The sequence below is a fragment of the Cnephaeus nilssonii genome (assembly GCF_951640355.1).
Source record: "Cnephaeus nilssonii genome assembly, chromosome: 14".
Classification (NCBI taxonomy): Eukaryota; Metazoa; Chordata; class Mammalia; order Chiroptera; family Vespertilionidae; genus Cnephaeus; species Cnephaeus nilssonii.
Window position 1 is genome coordinate 57,201,329 of NC_137085.1, and position 21,667 is coordinate 57,222,995.

Sequence of the window (21,667 nt, forward strand, 5' to 3'; positions counted from 1 at the left end):
AAAATGAGGAAGAATAAAAGTAGATCATTTAATAAATACAATATTAATAGCTATTGTGTAGTTTAATCTCACAGATGGCTCTTGTTTTGGTAGAAACTATGTACAATAAACATTTTATTTTAAAATATATTTATTGATTTCAGTGAGGGAGATAGAAACACCAATGATGAGAATCATTGATCAGCTGCCTCCTGCACACCCCACATTGCAACCCTGGCATATGCCCTGACCAAGAATCGAACCATGACCTCCTGGTTCATAGATTGACACTCAACCACTGAGCCATCCTGGCCGTGCAATACACTAAAAATTTAATAGTAGATTCATTACATGAATAATGAACACAAAAATATCTTGAATATATATGCTCATAGCTTTACAGAAGTACCATTTAAATTGAAGTTTCATTTTTTGACTGTGAATTACATGGTATGAGTTTAAAGTGTTGATTTAATATTTTTATGATTCAAAGATTTCATGTACTATGACTACTGGGACATGGAAAATCAAGATCTTATGAATTGCTAGCTCTGGCTCACTTATTCTTGGGCAATAATACTCAGTATTCTGTATATAAAAAGAAAACACTATCATTTTTTTTCTGCTCAGGTCTTCATTCTTTTGGCTCCCTATGATAATTCTATTTATTCTCTTCTCTCATTCTGGGCCAAAGAGCAACTATGATAAATTCCAAGGTCTAGATTATCAGGGAAAATTGTAGCTCCTATTTTGAAATGTTTTCTGGAAACCTGTTGTTTTTTTGGTGGGAAATTAAAATGTTATTTAAAACTTTACTTTCCTTCTAGGTTATATTTATAAATTCAACTGAATTCCACACTTCCTTGATGGGTAAGAACAGACATTTACCATAGAAATAAAAAACTGATGAAGCCTCTAAGCCTATGTTTTAAAGATTGGCAGTAAAATGTTTTATGGACTTAAGTGCAACATATCCAGTTACCATATTTTCCTGCGTATAAGACGACTTTTTAACCCAGGAAAATCTTCTACGCCCAGTCTTATACGCCGGAAAATACGGTAAGTCTATTGTCAAGACCACAACACCTGTTTCTAGTATGTCTAGCGGTGTCTTATTCACTGATTTCAGTCAGTACACCAGAGAATCAATATAAATAAGTGAGCAGTTAGTTGGTCCCAATAAGCTATTGCCTAAATTTTTACTTTTCATGTTTCCAACGATGCTAAATTGTACTGATTTAAAATTCTGCTGGAAAACCAGATTTAACCAATTCCTCAGAGTTCTACAAGTAAAAATGAATTTATTGTTAAACTGTGTTCCTCTTAGGTTTTACATTAGTATGTATTTTTTAAACTCATCTTCACCACTTCATATTCTCAAAACCAAAATTCCAGAAATTATCAGAAGCATTGATAATTTCTGGTGCCAATCAGTTTATTTTAGCGGATAAAAAAGATTATTAGTTAAAATAATACTATTACTGAAATTCTTGTTTTATCACTTACTTAGAATATTATCCTGCTTCTTAAGGTTAATTTTTTTCACCAATGTTACAAAGGCTTAGATATCTGCTCTCATTTCCTGGTAAAATCTAAAAGGCTAATCCAACCAGGTTACTCCCAGAATTTGTCAATGTATTATATATCAGTTAAACAGATCTCCCAACTTTAACACAGGCATAAAACATACCTTCTGTCAGGGATTTTATAGCTGCAAATTTCAGTGTTAAATACAACATGACTAAAGTTACTTATTTTATCTAATGAAGACAACAAATGTGAAAATGTTGTGAACTTGAATTAACATCCTCTGTATTTAGAAATGAATTAGATTTTGATATAATAATGGATATAGTCATGCACAAAATCACTGTCTATAAAAGCAATGCCTATTTCCTTAAACATCTTTTTCAGGCTCCAGTACCCTTTAACCTTTTGCACTCGGATGTCGAGTATGACTCGACACGGTTAGCATTAGAATAAAGGAATCGAGAAAAAAAGCAAGCGAGTGCAAAGGGTTAAGGATAATTTGACATTTATTCCAATCACATCACAATGTCTTATCCTCTCTTAAGGTTATACGCAGCACAAATCTGAACACATTTCTGCCTATACAGTAGGTTCTTTTCTTAAGGTGTAATTATGGATTTGCTATTTCCAATAGATCACCCTTTCTCTGGCCAGTCCAGTGGGACAAAATTGTTATTGAAGCCTTCAAAGCCCTGTAGAAGCTTTTGTCTATAGGCCACCTCATCTTGACCTGGCATCTTCAACCAGGTAAGTGTGTGAGTACACTATGGTCCATTTTATTATCCTACTACTTGAAACCACATGACATAACAGCAGTTATAAGGCTGAAGGTATTCCAGTCAAGCTGTTTACACAGATAAAGTCTGATTCAGGTTCTCTGATTCAGATTGTACTTCTGAAAGTTTTCCAAAGCATGTGAGAAAACCAACAATTGATTCTGCTGAGTCAAACCTAATTTACTCTGTTAAAATGCTTTACAAAAACATACCAAAAATGTGGGGTGGGGGGTTAAGGGAGCAGTCCTAGCTCTCATTTAAATTATCTTTCAAGTGACTTGTCCAGTTGTGGAATTTTGACCAATTGCACAATTTAAATTAAGCAAATGCTCCTGAAAGTTCTTGGTAATTACTTTATGACTTTTTCTTAAGAGTTCTGAGATTTCGTGAATCATTGACAAAAATTTCTTTAAATGAGGATTAAGACTGGTTAGAGTGTTGTAAGTTGAACATACTCTTGGTAAGCTATGAAGACCTGCTGGGTCACAGAAGAAAAAGGGAGGGTGAACCAAAAATAACATTACCTTTATTTTTGACAATTTGAGCTTATTAGTTTCCCTGTCTCTCCAAACAACACGAAATCTGTGACGACACCAAGAAATTACTCCCTTGGAAGCGAATCCAGAATTTCAACACATTTTTGTACATAGCAAAAAGAAGTAAAATTAACTAGTACAGCTTGATAAAAAAAATTCTTTAATCAAAACAAGTTTACATGTTAACACTTATGGCTTTACTAGAATAATCTGTCCAAATTTTAATTGTGCTAAGGATCAAACAAATATAATAGCAAAAGTTCCCTCAAAACAGAGTCCTAGCTTCCATTTTAAGACCTCTCAAAATTAAAATTCAAACTACTGAAATAATTTAACTTTTCATCAATCGATGAAAACAAAATTATCTGAGCAGTCAAAACATACAATGTATGCCACATGCAAACACTTAAGCATTAAAAGCCTTTTCTCCATATTCATAGTTTCAAAACAGAAGTATGATTAGCTACTAAAACCACCAACTGACCTCATCAAATGATCTTAGAAATACTATCTGTTAAAAGTTAGCCTTAAGTCTTTTGGGTTACTTGGTTCACCCTGATTTATTCCATGTAAGTGAATGTTCAGACTATAATAAAAGCCAAACGCCACTCCTTTGTCTGCTGCTTCAAAGCAACGAATATTTCCAATTTTTACAGTCCTGTCACATGTATGATCTAGAAATAAAAAAAAATTCCTTTATGGCCATTTTCAAATAGGTTAGTTTCCTTATATATCATTTATTGTATAAGCATCATGGATTGTTTCCCAATTAAAAAAATATCCCTCAGTGACTGTAATGGGTGATTTTTTTAAAAAAATTCAGAAATGTCTCAAAAATAAACTTATTTAGTTTTCAGTTTCAGCTATACAGTCCATGTAAAGGATCTTATTAGATGGCTGAACCCTAGAGCCAGATTCATTCCTATATACAGCCATTCTGGAAAGTCATGTGACTGCGAAATTCCCAGCCACAATATTAAATTACCTTCTAAAGTTAACATGAGTTTTGTACCTTGTGGAATTGTTAGTTCAATGTCAGTTGGTAATGTAGTTTTCATACAAAAAGGCATACAGACCACACATTGTTACAAAGCAGCAGATAATATAGCACAATGTAGACTGATTTTAATTTTAGATAGCAGGGAGTAATTATATAGAACTAACATTTTATCTACCATAAAAATGTGTAACCTACAAAAACCACAAACAGTGAAAAGACAGTCTGGTAAATCCAAGTTTGTAAAAACTATGCACAAAACCCACAGTATTGGGGAAAAGAGGAAGTTTTATACAAGTAGCCGTTTTAAAAATGTAATTTTTTTCTACTATCAATTACACATTAACATACATACACTAATTGAAAATATGCTACAACCAATGTCTTAAAAAGCAGCTCAAAATTTCCTAAATGACTTTTCCCTCACATTTACTGTATAATGGAGCTGTTAATACTGCACAAGTACAATTAAGCAATGTTTAATTACTTTTAAACAAAGATAAAGGGATTTCCTCCCTAAAACAAGTTTTAAACATCAAAACCTATGTTTATAAAAATTTAAAACTTTCAGCAGTCTAAATATTTCTAATGAAAACCATTACAAACTTCTCAAATGTTCTTTATATTCCAGGTATGTCAACCTAGTTATCTAGCGCAGAATCCTTCAGAGATATTTCAGTCTCTCTCTCTTCACTGGATGGCCTAAAGAAAAGTGGGGGGGAAAAAGGTGTGACAACTGGGATTAGGGGATTTTTTTGAAATCACCAAAGATTTAGAGTTACTATTTTTGGTTGAAACTTTTATTTACCATGTTCTATCTTCCCAATAATATGCAGATCAAGCACTGTACCTCAGGGAAGCATCAGGCCCTTTCCATCATTTCCTACTTTAAAATGAATTCTCTTTAGAGAACATGAAAATGCTATATACCTGTGATACCAACATATTACCATCTTTATTGAAAGGATGGGATGTTACACACAGACAGGATTTCCCTGAATTTCAGAATTAGAAGGGATGCTTGATTCCTTGTCTTAATATACAGTGGTACAAACCATGAACATGGTAACTATGGCTCCATATCTAGAGTGGGTATCATAATACAAAATATCCTGAGACTCTAGATCTAATTTTTTCTCTCCTGTCACAATTCAAGAAAGTATGAACCTAAGTCAATTATTAAAGGTGTATTTAGTTAACTTAGTCCAAGAAAGAATAGTTATTTTTTAAAAACTGGATTCCTGCCTAGCTATGCCCTTGAATACAGTGGCAAATTAGTGGGAAATAAAGATTTTTTATGATTTTGCCTTTTTGATTTGCATCTTGTTTACTGAATACAGGAACTGATCAAAATATAATCACTTCTACAAACAACCTTGGAACAATGATGTGATATAAAAAGCAAACACATTACAACCCATTAAAACATGTCCTCACTTTTTCTTACTGCTGGTCTCATCTTTGCTTTCTTCATTGCTATCTCCATTGTGTTGTGGTTGATTACTGTCTTGAGCATCAGATCCTCCATTTAGAGTCTTTGAACCTTTAGAAGGAGTCCAATGAAAAAAAAGACTGTTAGAGCTTCTAATACTTTAGATATCCTCTAAAGATCAAAGTCAAAAATAAAACATGGCCCTGAAATTTCTTATACTTAATATGTTTTATTTGTAATCCTTAGGGTAGAGCTGAGGCACACAGTAAGAAGCAGGGTTGCTGCACACAGTCACAGGAACAGGAGGTATATCATTAGTTTGATTATTCCATTTGTCACTGTTATCAGCAAGAGGGTAGTACAGCTCTTTGGAGCATTATGATTCATTATTTTTCTCAGAGAGAAAATAAACAATAAAATCTCATACATCATTACTGATATTTTAGAACAAAAAAATGTCAAAAATAGTACTTCCTAACATGATTTTGTGCCCTATTACTAAGTAAACAGTAAGGGCTTCCATGTAAACTTAACAACTAAGAACACCTATATAGATTCCCTAATAAATGACCACAAAAATCCAACTTCTTCTGAATGTTGTTTTCTACATTAAGCAGCTGCTGCTATGACTTTCAATAACATGGAATTTCAGGTACTGATTCTGTTTTAAGACTCTATCCCAGATAACATCCTAAAATATTTATGGTTCAAATGGTATTATCCAGAATTTGCTTTGAAATAAACTTCAGGGATGTCACAGAAAAACTTGATGGGGCTATACGATAGAAATGGTCACTTACTGTTGTATAACTGCTCAAGTTGGTGATAGAGGGACATAGAAAGTTCATTTCTCTTTACTTTTGTGTAGGTAAGAAATTTTTCCTAATTTCAATTAAGAGAATAACTACTACTAATAGTGTTGATCTTTGAACAATATGGGTTCGAACTGTAGTATTTCAATGAATACTGTAAATATATTTTCTCTTTGTTTTCATACCAATTTCTTTTCTCAAGCTTACTTTAAGAATATAGTCTTTAATACATATACAAATCATGTTTTAGTTGACTGTTACCATTAAGGCTTCCAGTCAACAGTAGGCTATTAGTAGTTAAGTTTGGGGAGAGTCAAAAGTTCTATGTGGATTTTTTACTGCAAAGGGGGTTGGCACCCCTCACGCCCACATTGTTCAAGAGTCAACTCTAATAGTAAACACTAGTATTTACTACTTAATTTAATTTAACCTTGAAAAGAAAAATCAGAAGCTAAGGTTAAGTATATTACTAAATTCTGCTATATGCAGAAGAGACCTTTTTGTAATTTAATGTAGATAAGGTATTAATGACATATATCAAAGCCATTTTCTTAAAAGCAGTCCCAACAAAGAATTTATCACATACATACCTGTTTGTTCCTTTTCTAGCTTTTTGTTTGGCCCTTTCTTCCCTTGATCTTTGGTTTTATTTGCTTCCTCATGCTGTCTTTGTTCGGCAAGAGATTTATTCAGCACCTGTGTGATTACTGAATCTCCTTCACCAACCAAAAACATGTTCTTAAACTTGTTATACAACATGGTAGATTTTTCCATGATAATCTGACTCACTTTGAATCGTCGTATCTGAGAAAACAAAATACATTCATAATTATCTTCCCAATTGATTTTTAAATGGTACTTTTTAATGAAGTAGTTTTGAGGAAATTTAAAAATCGGCATGACTTAAGATCACTTACTTTTTTCAGTGTTGTAATCATCTCGGTGTGTTTCTGAGCTTGTTGCATTGTGACCTGAAGTGAAGCTAGTTCATCCAAGGCCTCAATACATCTGTCCACATCCTTTATAAAATAGTAATTTTATAACTGTTAATTACCACAACCTTTTATGACCTATTTTTAAATATTACTTTTAAAATTTCAAATAACAAGGCAGTATAAAATAACCAGTGATAGTCCCTTTTATCTTAAATTTATCCATATTTATAAAACTATGTGAGAAAATATGAAGCTATAAAAGCAGTACTGTATTTTAAATGAGGTAAACACTTACAAGATTATCAATTTTGAGTGAATTTTTTATTTCAGCATGTATCCTTTGAAGTCGAGAATCCATTGATGTTTCTATAAATTAAAATGTGCAACAGTAAATAGTTTTTCCAAAACCAGTATTTCTGTATAACAAGCAAAGTATAATGGAAAGATTTGGTGAATTTTTAAAATGTTCTTAATCTTCCTGCATCACTAAGAAGTTATCTGCTGTTCTTAGTATTTGGTTTAGGAAAGCAACATTCATTATATAAGGGAAAACTCACCATCTAGTTTCATATTTGTAAAATAAGCAGTCCGTACCCAATAGACTCTTAATTTTTAAACATCTGCTTCACCTTACACGTTTAAGGAAAAACAATTTCTATCTGAAACCAGATTTGTCAAAAAATGGGAAAGTATCTAGCTTTTGGCAATGTTACAAAAATTTGACTTAATCATATAATAAGCATGAAAATAAATGACTCCTTAGCAAGTTCACCTGATTATATACTTATAATACAAGGCAAGGTATATAGAATCCATTAGGGACTTAAAATTTATTTGTAGGATTTAAGAACATGAAATGACATATTTTAAAACCTACACATAAGAAAATTTTGATTTCCTTTTTATGTATAACTTAAATCATCTTAGAAAGTGAAATAACTAACCTCGCTTCTTCTCCACTTTCTTAACTTCTGGCTTCTTTCCTTCATCTTTATTCTGCCTATCAAATGTTAACACAAATATTTGAAAACATTGGAACTTTGTGACTATCAAATGTTCACAATCCCTTATGTAAAGTTAAAATCTTTTTTTTTAAAATAGTAAGTCAATAGCCTAGATCACAAGTAACTGATTCTTAGAACTCTGCAATGCCATAGCATTAATTGCTATAAATATAAGCAAAACTTGTAAAAACATGCTAAAAATAATCTAACAATCTAATGTTTCATTGGCATCGCAAATAAAATTTCAATAGTCGCCATGGTGAATTTTTTTCCCAACAGTAAATTGTATATTGTTGCAAGACCAGTATCAGGGCCAACTGACAGGCCCATAGTGAGAAGAGAATGCTTATAATTGTTTCATAAATTCCACATCACACTTACTTTAAAAAGTAACATATTATATAAGACTGGTTTAATTGTTCCCATATCTCCGAAGGTTAATTTCAAGGGTTTGAAGTTCATTTCCACATTAAATAGGCTGTTTAAAAGATAATATTGTTTTATAAAAATGTTTTTGCCAATATGTCAAGCTTAGATGATATTCACTAACATTTACATACCATTTCACAAATGAAAAGGTACTATGCTATTGTAAATAACCATTTAAAATGAATTATTAATTTCTAGTACCTTGGCTTGGAGTTTGAGCCTTATAAACATTCGAATAGACAAGAACAAAAAATATCTAAAAATCAGGGTGTGTTTTTTTAAAAAAAACTTTATTTTAAAATTTTGGTTACAGTTTCATTTTTGTTCTTAACAAGGCTATGTTTAATTTCTCGATTAAAAAAACAATTAAGATTCTAAAGAATTAAACAACAAAGGAATGTCAAGGGAAGGGCACAGCTGCCCCATTATCTGGGGTATGATAACTATTCCAGTTTAACACCTAACTTCAAAACAAAATTAAAGTTTATATTTTCTAAATGAAATAATGTACAACCACCATGTTTTCAGCTTATTCTAATTTTCACACACAAAGCTTCATTTTAAGCTCGGAAAAAACTTTTTGCCAACCTTAGTATGTAGTGTGTACCTTACAGAAAATTTAACAATCGTAACACAGTATTAATGCCATTAATGAAGTCCTCAATTTAGTATCTGGAACATTCTTCCATCAAAGGGGGGGAAGGGGAAATTCAGTCCAATGAGTCTGTCTCAAGATCTTCATCTCTTGTTTGCTCCACTTGTATTTTCTTTTCAGTAACTGGATTAATGCTTTGAGCCCAAAATGAGATATATGTTTTATTACTGTAGATTACATGTTGTTTGGCTGGGAATACAATACAATAAACTTTATTTTGCATAATGCATTTCACACAAGCTGCATCTGAAATGCTTTACAGAGCAAAACTGTCCAAGTACAAAGTTTTGTAATAACAGGAGAAGGAAAGAAAACACAAATATTAGAATTTAAGAAAGTTACATTCGGAGGACATTAAAAAAGAAACTGAAACACAAAGATAACGTTGTATTATTAAGGAAGGATTGGGCTATATTTTTTACTAAGCAATGGCTAATTTTATATCTTAATTTGGAGAGCACAATGAAGTTAAAACAAACAATGCAACAACTTTTCAGTGAGAGGATTGAAAAGGACAGGAAGAAAAAATAACTACTAGTCACAGAAATGGTCAAAGTCTAGTCTAACAGATAAAAGGGAGTACCATTTCTGAGCTTTAGATCAGTTTTTATTACTCCCTCAAGCAGTTGAAACCGCTTATATATCCTCCAAACTAAGAAAGCAGATGGTCAAATGCTACACTTGTAAAGAAAGACTTTTGGCTTACAAATATATGAAGAAAAAGCACAAATTTAAGAGTACTCTAAAGAATTAATGCTTATCATTAAGTCTCTTAGTGACCTTGAGCATATTTTTAAAATCACCTTACTAAAAAAAGTTTAGAATAATGCCAGTGAAATATTTTTTCAAAGAAAGAACTCAGAAGTGACAGTCTAAAGGTAATTAGGAAAACAAATGTAACACATGAAGCCTAATTATCATTGCCATTGCCATTTTCCTTCCAATCAAATTATTTTGTAGAATAAAATTAAAGGGGAAAATTCCCTATGTTAAGTATACAGTATCTTCAAGTATGAGAACTTTAAGAGAAATCAGGTTTGAACTAGATTTATATTATACACATCTAATGCAAACCCTGTCTGCCTTTAGATTTACTGGCTTTTGGGTTTCCAACTGTGCTTTTGTTATTTTTGCTGGTCTTTTGAGGGTGGCCTGCTGGTGGTATGACAATAAGGATATTTCTTTCATTCCATTCTTTCTGTATTTAACATTATACAAATAAATAGTAGAGGATGCAGACACTTTCTACAGAGCCACTAACAGTAAAATCTTATCTGCACTTTGAGTTTAAATTAAAAATACAAAGGGTAATTACCCTCAGTAAATTTCATCCTCTTACTTAGAAAAGAAGGGAGCCTAAAACAGAATTATCATTATATACTAAAGATTTTTTCCTATCACATGGGAAAAGTCACTTTAAAAGGCTTCTTAAGGTCTGGAAAAGATCTCAGTTTAAAAATGTCATGCTAGCTTTAGAAAGAAGTCAAAATTTAGAACAAGAAAATACTTACTGCTCAGTTTCCATTTGTTCCTCTTGCTTGCGTTTTCTATCTGCTGCTTCTTTCTCATGTTGGCCTTTCAGCATATTCCTCCTATGAGCAGTCTGAAAGTTTCTTCCACCTTTTCTCTTCTGTTTTGAGAATTAGGATGGATTTAGCTCTTCTCAGAATTATACATGTTTTTGCTAACTTTAACTCTTCCTTTATGATTCTGGGAACTAAAATCTATTTTCTGCACTGCTATAGGAGTGATAACCTTAGCTTAAAATGAAGTATGTCAGTACCTTACTGGTTTAGTGACAACTACACTGCTCAATCTATCCAATTTGAAATTTTTGGCTTTTGAAGTGTCAATCATATAAAAATAAACAAAAGATCTATATAACCTGGGTCTACAGATCTCCAAGGCTATACAAAGAAAAAGACGCATAGCTTAAAAAAAATTCCTAAGCAACTAGGCACCCAAATAAAGTAACACTGATTAACACTTAGTATCATATAATTTTGAAGAGGTAAGATAAATTTAGAATGCACAGTAAAGTTTAAAATATGCTTTTAAACACAGCTAACTCAAGTTTATTTAGAAAGGTAAAGAAATTCAGTTTAACTTGTAATCACATTTATAGACTTTCTCAAAGATACTGAGGTTCAATAAGAACTACTTATCAGCCCTAACCGGTTTGGCTCAGTGGATAGAGCGTCGGCCTGTGGACTCAAGGGTCCCAGGTTCAATCCTGGTCAAGGGCATGTACCTTGGTTGCGGGCACATACCCAGTAGGGAGTGTGGAGGCAGCTGATCGATATTTCTCTCTCATCGATGTTTCTAGCTCTCTATCCCTCTCCCTTCCTCTCTGTAAAAAATCAATAAAATATATTTTTTTAAAAAAAGAACTACTTATCAAACTAAAAACAAATATTTGATAGTTAAAACATTCTACCTTTTCACCTTCTTGATCATCTCCTTCCTCTTCAGAATCAGAGGTTGACGTAACCCCCGTTTTAGCTAAATTTTTCCTTTTAGATTCAAGTTCCTTCTTCCCCTCTTTTTTGTCTGGCTCTTTTCTTGGCTTATCTTCTTCCTTCTGGCCCTCTTCATCCTTTTTAAGCTGCTTTTTAGGTTGTTTTTCCTCTTGCCCCTTTTTCTTACTTTTGTCTTCTTCAGTTACCCTATTTTAGAGAATGCAACAATGGAAAATGAACTTTTATGTATAATTAATACTTATCATTCAATTAAACTCTCAGTCAGCCAAATAAGTGTTTTTAAAAAATAAGCTATAATTTATTTTTATTTAAAATATTTTTAAGTAAAATATAATTGAAAGTCCATCATCCAGTCACAAAAGGAGAAGAGCATCCTTTTAATATAAATTACAAGATTCAAAAACTACAGTGGCATTGGGCTAACAGGAACGTGATTCTCACCCCCCCTCTTTTTTTTTTTTTACATCTTTTGTATAATGGGACTCATTATCTTACTTGACAAGGTGCCATTTTCTTGACTCTGTGGATATAGCAATGTGCAAGATGGGAATAGTCCTTGAACCCTTTGAACTTATATTCTACATATTTATAAGAAATGTTTAAAAAGTAGAAACACTGGGAAAAATACAATTGCATGGGAACTGCATATGATCAAATATTGTAATTTAGAATTAAAGTCTTTACAAGGTAAAAGGCTCCCAACTTATAAACTACATGACCAATTAAGTGTAGTATCAACAGCGATGGATTCCCTACTCCCTATCCCTAGAGAACTTCAGCATTCCCATAAGCACTGGATTTCAGACTTCACTAAAACAAGTCAACCTACTGAAATTGCTCACTAATCCTAACATACCATTGGATGGTATTTATGCTAACAAGTACAGCAGATAAAACTGAGTATGTTATAACAGGGTCTAGAAGAATCAAATGATGCTAACCACATAACTTTATTGTGTTTGTGTGTGTGTATTCAACTAAAGTACAAAGAAATACAACTTGAAGTTTGGATGAGCTGTTTTAAGACAAACCTTTTTTACTGTTTAAGGAATTCTACTGAAATTTTCACATTACACAATTATATCAATGAATTTGAAAGCTGGAAGGGACCTATGTGACCTGGCTTTAAGGCTGGTAAACTGAACTCTAATATATTATTATACAACTAGAGGCCCGATGCACGAAATTCGTACAAGGGGCTCTGGTCCCCACCGCTGCGGCAGCAGCCAGGGGCCTCTGCCACCTCTGCCTTGGCCCCCACTGCTGTGGACGTTGGGTCTAATTAGCACATTATGCTTTTATTATTATAGATTAATTATTATAGAAAGGTAAAACTCTCACATGTGATAACTCTTAAGAAAGCTGGAATGGAATGGGTTGAAAGTTAGTCCAACCCATTCCATTTGACAAATGAGAATATGATGGTGCAAAAAGTCAGTAATTTGCCCAATAACTTCCTACCAGACTTGTTTCCTTGAACCCTTGAGAGATTATTCAATTGGAAAAGAAAAAAAATTATTCTATCTCTAGAAATTTTTGTGACATCACTATCATTAAGTATGCTTATTTTCAAATAACAAATGGATTTCTTCCTTTACTTTTAACCGATGAAAGAAAAAGCATGAAATAAAATTAACTTTCTTTAATATTTCCACAAATGTGAATATTTTTATCATAATCAATTTAATTGAGATAGGAATAGAGTACAATGTAAAAAGCATTTTCATGGCTATTAGCTACTGACCACTTGCTTCCCCAAAAATGTTACCAACCCTATGGATGGAAGCAGATATTAAAAATACAAATAACCTTTGTCCCAACACATCTGCTTCTAGCAATTTATTCTTACCAATGTATTTGTACATGTACAAAATAGAAGATAGTGTATTTAAAAAGATGTACATATAGCCTTGGCCAGTGTGCTAAGTGGTTCGAACGTTGGTTCAATTTCTGGTTAAGAGCACATACCTTGGTTGCAGGTTCAAACCCTGGTTGGTCGGAATGCATATGGAAGGCAAGCAACTGACGTGTCCCTCTCACATCGAAGTTTCTCTCTCTTCTCTCCCTCCACCCCTTTCCCCAAAAATTAGTGGAAAAAGATCCTCAGGTGAGGATTGATCAAGAAAGGGAGGTGAGGGGAGGGGAAGAAAGATCTATAAATAGGATGGATCTTAAGAATTATAATACACAGTGGAATACCACACAGCTGTTTTTAAAGAAAAAAAATGATTAGAAAGTATATCATAAAACCACAAGAAATAGCTAATTTCAAGGTTTAATGAATAGTATCAAAGCAGAGAATTATAAAAATGTAATGATCACTGCTTGCTAAAAAATAATTTTCCCAATGGTCCTCCTTACCACCTTCCATGAAAAACAGGCTTCCCCAGTGACAACTTTCCTTTTTAATAGTTCGTTACAATAGGAAATTTGTATTTGTAAATTTCTTTAGTCTTTTAATGTATAAATTAGCAAAGCCTACTGCAAACACACTCAAAATATCTCAGTGGCTTATAACAAATATTTCTTAATTTACATGAGCGTTATGAGATGGCTTCATTTCTTCTGGGCTTATTCCACTGTCTTGTCATTTCAGGACCCACTGCAGAGAAGCTGTCACTGACAGACACATGCTGTTCCCATGGTGGAGAGCGGAAGTTTCAAAAGAACCTATACAGTTTAGCTGTGCATTCCACTGAGTTTGTTTTCAGATCTACAGCCGAGAGTGGCTATTGCCAATCCCAGCCTACATATAGAGTGAATTAAAAATAAATATAGCACCCTGGCCGGTTTGGCTCAGTGGATACAGTGTCGGCCTGTGGACTCAAGGGTCCCAGGTTCGATTCCGGTCAAGGGCATGTACCTTGGTTGCGGGCACATCCCCAGCGGGGAGTGTGCAGGAGGCAGCTGATTGATGTTTCTCTCTCATGATGTTTCTAACTCTCTCTCCCTCTCCCTTCCTCTCTGTAAAAAATCAGTAAAATATATTTAAAAAATAATAATAAAAATAAATAAATAAATACAGCAAGATACTGCTTTTTGGAGTTGTCCATCACCTCAGCAAAAAGCTGTTAGTACAAAGAAAGTGGTACCAGCAACCCAAACATAAAATATGTGACCTATCTGGCTTTGAGGATGGAAAACTAAACTCTATTATTATACAAATAGTAGCCCAGCGCACGATTCTGTGTGCCAGTAGGTCACTGCCACCCTGCTGTAGCTCTCTGCCCACTGCCCCACCCTCCTGTAGCTCCCCCTGCCCATCCCCTCATAGCTTGCTGCCCTGCCCCCTCCTGTAGCTCTCAGCTGCCCACTTGTAGTTCGCTGCCCCACCCTCCTACAAATCCGTGACCTGGTCATTACACCTCAGGGTGTAACAGATAATTAGCATATTCCTCTCTTATTATATAGGATGGACAAAACTGTCACATGTGGGAACTCACAAGAAAATATATTTGGTGAACTTGTGACTTTCAGTAAAGAAGAGGTTTCAAGATAGAATGCTGGGATCTCGGGTTGGCTGTTACCAAGATAAATAGGGTACTTTAAGAAAGAAATGAGTTCAAAAAAATAATACGAAAACAAAACCAACACAAAAATTTCATGCATTTCAGTGTTGAAAGTTGCCTCTATCCTGTAAAATATTTTCAAATTCAAAGACTGGATCAAAGATCCAATCAAGGGTAAGCTGCCAGCCTTTGCTTAAGAATTCAAATTTGGTACCTTGCTCCTTCAGATGGGCAAATGGGGTAAAGAAACCAAGGGGTATGTTCTCAGGAAAACCAACTCAAAGTGCCTGTAATTAAGTAAAAAACGATAAGCATGCTTGGCCAGTGTGGCTCAGTGGTTGAGTGCCGATCAATGAAACAGGAGGTTACTGGTTGGTTCCCTGTTGGGGAATATGCCTTTATTGTTGAAAGTATTACATATGTCCCCTTTTTCCTCATTGACACCTTCTAGCGCACACCTGCCCCCTGCCTTCACCACCCTATTGTCTGTGTCCATGGATATTGTGCACACACTAGAGTCCTGATGCACGAAATTCGTGCAAGGGTGGGCCTTCCTTCTCCCGGCTGCCGGCACCGGCTTCCCTCTGGCACCCAGGACCCAGGCTTCCCTCCAGCTGCCAGCAGGAACCCAGGCTTCCCGCTGGCCGCTGGCTTCATCTGGAAGGATGTTCAGTTTAATTAGTGTATTATGCTTTTATTATTTTAGATTATTATAGATGCATACAAGTTCTTTGGTTGATATCTTCCCACCTACCCCCACCTTCCCTCTGAGATTGGACAGTGAGACCACACTGCACACAAAACTGTCTGGAATGCAACACATACTAACAATACAGTATTATTACCAAAACTAACAGCAGCCTACATCAAAAGTAATGGAGATCTAAAAAGGAACTGTGGGCCCCTAACTTATCATAGTCTGAAAGCAGACTAAGAACTGCTCAACTGCTAAGGAGGATAACATTCGCCAATGAACTTTTCACATGCAACTCAGGATGATAATGAAAAGCACAGAACTCTCAGAGGAATCAGCCAAAAGCCATGGAGAAAAATGGACTAGGATACTCTCAGGGGGACCTGGGGTCTTATCAAGGGAGATCTCCCAGTATGTTCCGAGCATAATTTCAGATTCCCTATGAACAATGCTGTGCACCTCTTAAACCTCTCCTTTCCAAATGGGAATATTTATTTTGGTTCCCTATCGCAGATCTACATGGGTGTCTAAATGGGAGCGGAGAGCAGATAACTTGTGTTTTCAGTTCCTAAGTATCCAGGGCAAAGCCTTATGTTGATCATGAAAAGCTAGATTTTGTGTCTGGTGTCATGACTCATCTAAGGATCAGGATGAATGAGATTTACATGGTATGTTTTTTTAAAAAAACAAAACATTTGATTTTTATTATTTTTAAAATATTTTTATTGATTTCAGAGAGGAAGGGAGAGAAGAGAGATAGAAACATCAATGATGAGAGAGAATCATTGATTGGCTGCCTCTTGCACACCCCCTACTGGGTTTGAGCCCACAACCTGGGCATATGCCCTTGGCTGGAATTGAACCCGGGGAACCTTCAGTCCAAAGGCCGATGCTCTATCCACTGAGCCAAACCAGCTAGGGCTATGTTGTATGTTTTAAAACAAAAACAAACTCACCTGCATACATACCTAACTTAATTTCACTGCAATAGTTAAAACTATGTTGCAATTCTATGCCACTTTTTTTTTCATTCTTAGGAAGGGAGAGGGAGAGAGATATAGAAACATCAATGATGACACAATCATTGATCTGCTGCCGCCTGCATGCCCCACACTGGGTATAGAGCCCACAACCTGGGCATGTGCCCTAACTGGGAATTGGACCATGACCACCTGGTTTATGGGTCAATGCTCAACCACTGAGCCACACCGGCTGGGCTAAGTAACATTATTTTAAATAAGCTATCTGAAAGAGATAAAAAAAGATTTGTGGAAATTGCTCCAAGAACACTGCCTAAAATTTCCTTAAACATACTATCTTGCCCAAATTCCGTATTATAGATTTTACCCTGCATTTTCTATTATATCAATTTTAACTTTATGTAATAAAAAACAAGAGCAGTTTTCCTCATAATTTTTAGAAAAATAGAATAACAAATATCCTATACAATAAAACTAGTAAAAAGGCAAAGAGATTTATGCTTATTTAAAGTCAGATGTCTAATATTGGATAACTATTTATACATTAAAAATGAACTTACATGTCACTCTCTGAAGGACAGGTCTGTTTTACCATTTTGGGTCTGCCTCTTGGTTTTGGGATCTTGACTTCTGTAGCTAACATTCACAGGAAAAAAAAATTCAGTAACTACCAGCTTTCCTTTGAAATGTAAATCTCACATATAAAGATTATAAATGATATACAGGGGTGGGCAAAAGTAGGTTTATTGATGGCAATGAAGAACTCTGTGCTTGAGGATAGGTAGACTTCAAGAATAATGAAGGCTGGCAATATTAGCACTTATGGATTGTAATGAAGTGTACTGTGACATTCTTTTGAGTTAATGAAGTTATAATAATCATAACCATACAAACAACTGTAAACCTACTTTTGCTCATTCCTGTTAGAGGAGTATTACTTAGTGGTTTATTAGAGATACTGTTATTTTAAGTTGTAAAGATAATATCACTCTAACAAATCAAAGGAGCAACAGCTGAAAATTTGAAGAGATAGAATAACACAGTAATTTTAAATCTGTCCTTAGTATGGCTGAGAGGGCTTAAAAGAACATCCTTCACTGTTGTTTTAACAAAGTATGACAAAATTATGAGTTGCACTTATATTCATATACATATTATAATATTCATATACATATTATAATATTGTGTGTATATGTATATTCACAACTGAAAATTTGTAATCCAATTTCAATGCTGATGATAGCAACATACTGTAAAGGCTCTAAACAAATAATGCAATAATCCTATATAATAAAGAGGTAATATGCAAATTGACCATCACTCCAACACACAAGATGGCCACCCACATGTGCACACAAGATGGCCATCACAAGATGGCCAGCAGGGGAGGGCAGTTGTGGGTGATCAGGCCAGCAGGGGAGGGCAGTTTGGAGGGACCAGGCCTGCAAGGGAGGGCAGTTGTGGACGATCAGGCCTGCAGGGAAGGGCAGTTAGGGGTGACCAGGCCGGCAGCGGAGGGCAGTTGGGGGGGGGGGGGGGACCAGGCTGGCAGGGGAGGACAGTTAGGGGCGACCAGGCTGACAAGGGAGGGCAGTTAGGGGTGACCGGGCTGGCAGGGAAGGGCAGTTAGGGTCAATCGGGCTGGCAGGGGAGGGCAGTTAGGTGTCGATCAGGCTGGCAGGCAGAAGCAGTTAGGGGTAATGAGGCAGGCAGGCAGGCAGGCGAGCAGTTGGGAGCCAGCAGTCCTGGATTGTGAGAGGGATCCCAGATTGGAGAGGGTGCAGGCTGGGCTGAGGGACAAACACCCCCCACCCCCCCACCCCCCGCCGTGCACGAATTTCATGCACCGGGCCTCTAGTTAAAAATGTTAATAACTTTGTTCAAATGCCGTTTCTCTTGCTTTCATTATGACTCCATTTGGAAAGCTTATGCTCTCTAATGTTAAGAGGTAAAATAAGCCCATCATTCATGTAATTTAAACCTCACCACTGCCTCATTTGCCACTTTTAGGGGAAAATACAAGAGGGATAAAACAGAAAATGACAAGTCCCAAGCAATTATCTCAAATTTAAATATTTCATTACATAGAGCAGAAACTAAGTTGAACTCCTTTAAAACTTGTACATTATACATAACCAGTTGCCTATCCAACTATCCCAAAGTATCTGAGGCACAACACTTAAAATATCTGTAACATTAACCATAAGCCAGAGTTTTAAACATTGTAATCCTACCTGCAGGTCGTCCTCTTTTAGGACTCACTTTTAGATTAGCAGATGCTGTTGCTGTTGTCACTACTCCTGCCTCCTCGGTTTCTACTTGCTTTTCTGCCTGAATCACAAAGATTTAATTAACTTATTTAGCAAATAGTAGGCATTCCAGTTTTAGTCAATGGCCAAAGTATGCCACTCTAAGATAACAAATTCAAGTACATGCATAATTTTCATATGCTATTTTTCATAAGTTGACTCATCAAATGAGATCTTCAACTTAGCTTATAATTCTAGTGAACAATTTTAAGAAACAAACAAAAACTTTACTTTTTAGATATTATTAACCTAAAAAAGTCATTTGGAAATATAAAGGTAATACTCTCAATGCAAAATAGTAACCAAAGTATAATGTAATTACACTGTAACAACCCATACATTCTTTATAAATGTACTTTAAATATCTAAAATGCTAACACTTTACACTTACAACATAAAACCCAAGTTAATATTCTAATATTAGAAAATGCAAGATAAGTGCTTGCATTGTTTTTTAAACTGTTAACATGTACACATTTTATTTTTGAATGGATTATGATCTGTTATTGTTTTTGTTTTTTTAAATCTTCACTTGAGGTCATTCTTAGAGAGAGGGAGGGGGGAGGAGTAGAGGGAGAGGGAGGGAGGGAGAGAGGAAGGGGGGGAGAGAGAGAGAGAGACAGAGACATAGAGGGGGAATGGGAGAGAGAGAAACATTGATCAGCCCTCCTTATGTACCCAACCAAGAATCGGATCTGCAACCCAGGTATGTACCGTGAATTGGCAATCCCTTTGTGCACATGATGATGCTCAGCCAACTGAGCCACTCCAGCTGGGCTGAAAATTGTTATTCTTATTTTCCATACAGGGGGATTTACTACAGTGTAGAAAATAAATCCCAATGACACTTTGCAGATTATAATGCCCCCAGAGACAATAACCCCAAATGAGAGTCAATTTAATTGATTCAAGTATTAAAGAAGAACAAAGGTTAGGAACCACTCATTAGAAAGGAAGTACAATCTTGATCATAATGGAAAAGGGAAGAAAGAAACAGTAAAGAGAACCGAGAAGAATGGGAGGACCACTATGAGCTGCTGCCCCACCTCCAATTACTTAGAATTCAACATTAACTAGATCAACAAAAATAAAGGCAATAATGCAAAAGCAAGCACAATCCAATGTTGATGAAAAAATTAAAAATCTTTAATCAACAATCTGATTTGCAAACTTTTACGAGATAGTGTCCAATACTGCTAAGGATATGGAGAATCATCCTATATAATAAAAGGCTAATATGTAAATTGTCCCTTCAACCAGGAGTTCGACCAGGGGTTGGGGCCGGCCAACTGCCCATGGGCCCCTCCCCACCCCAGGCCTCTAGTTCAGATAATAATTAATGATGATCAATAAACTGGTTAACACCTTTCTGAAATAATATCTTTATGAATGAACAGTGGCAATAAAGAATATACAAATCGGACTCAGCAATCCCACTTCTAAGAGTTTATCCATTTTCTTTTGGTTAGTTTCTTCAAACATTATTTTTGCCTTTATAATTAGAATAAAATGATGCATATAATAAGCATTATTAAAAGTCAATAAACTCATCTAATCTAACTCTTGAATTGTTCTGAAGAAAACTGTTCCTAAACATTATCTCAGGTTGTTTTCCAGAATTTTAAGCATTTACAAACCACCTACCCCTACCCCAGGGAACTGTGTTTTTACCAAGTCCCTCAGATATCAAAGATTGAGATCTCAGAACTATGAAAGCTCTTTTTCTATTGAGGCATTAAGAGAATAAAAGTTCTCTAAAATTCAGTTCAAACTGTTGAGTCTTCAGTTCAAAATAAAACCTCTTTCAGTCGATCAATGATTCTCTCTCATCATTGGGCTCTTCCCCCCCCCCTTCTCCCTTCCTCTCTGAAATCAATAAAAATATATTTAAAAATAAAACCTGTTCTTTTGCAAATAAATCAAGATATAAGACTGTACAAGTAGAATGGATCTTTTGAGGAGATTCTAGTAAGAGGTAACAAGTTCATCAGTAACTAATACCAGAAATAAAAATAACCCTAATCCTAAGCGGAAAATCAGCTCTACCATGGATATGCTTTTGAACTTATGGCAAAATCATTCAAGTAAAATCCATTCCTCATGAAAATAAAAGCAAACAAAAAATATTTCATCCAGAGAAAAGACTATTATATTATTCCAAATGTACATATATTTGTATTTTAAATGCTAATATTCTGACTAAATTAATTTCTTCTGTATTTTACCTGATCTCACTGAAACCTATAACCCTTTGACACATTTTCTCTCCATTTATTACTCCACTTTCTACCTCTACTCCCTTCATGATCTCACCCCTCTCACACCTTATGAAATTACAGTGTTTCTATTCATTCTCAAGCCCTCTGCATAGCTGTTTTGCTGCACCTGTCCCACGTATCTCCAACAGAGGATTACTATAAAACTCTCCTTTCCCTGCTCTATTATTCCCTGCTGCTGAGCCCTCCTGAAAATAATTATACAAATATGCATTCCTTTTATACCATCTCAGTTGGGATCTCAAAGCCACCCATTAATCCTTTACCCTGTCTTTTGTAGTACCTTTTCTCCCCTCGCATAAATTTGCAATTCTTCCTTCTCCCCTTATACCAT

At 35.1% G+C, this 21,667-nt stretch overlaps 1 protein-coding gene across 4 annotated transcripts in view; it reads right to left on the reverse strand.

Annotated features, from left to right (window-relative positions):
* Positions 1–2,252: 2,252 nt before the first annotated feature.
* Positions 2,253–21,667, reverse strand: part of PSIP1 (PC4 and SRSF1 interacting protein 1) — a 43,369-nt gene continuing 23,954 nt past the window's right edge. The window contains exons 7-16 of one of the 4 annotated variants that reach the window (XM_079790218.1): positions 18,983–19,079; positions 17,309–17,384; positions 11,523–11,751; positions 10,597–10,715; positions 7,942–7,997; positions 7,293–7,363; positions 6,980–7,081; positions 6,653–6,866; positions 5,256–5,361; positions 2,253–4,520 (exon numbers count right to left, since the gene is read on the reverse strand). In XM_079790218.1, the coding sequence (XP_079646344.1) occupies positions 4,460–4,520; positions 5,256–5,361; positions 6,653–6,866; positions 6,980–7,081; positions 7,293–7,363; positions 7,942–7,997; positions 10,597–10,715; positions 11,523–11,751; positions 17,309–17,384; positions 18,983–19,079 (1,131 nt within the window). In that variant the 3' untranslated portion in view covers positions 2,253–4,459. The other 3 variants (XM_079790219.1, XM_079790220.1, XM_079790221.1) reach the window with 3 other exon arrangements.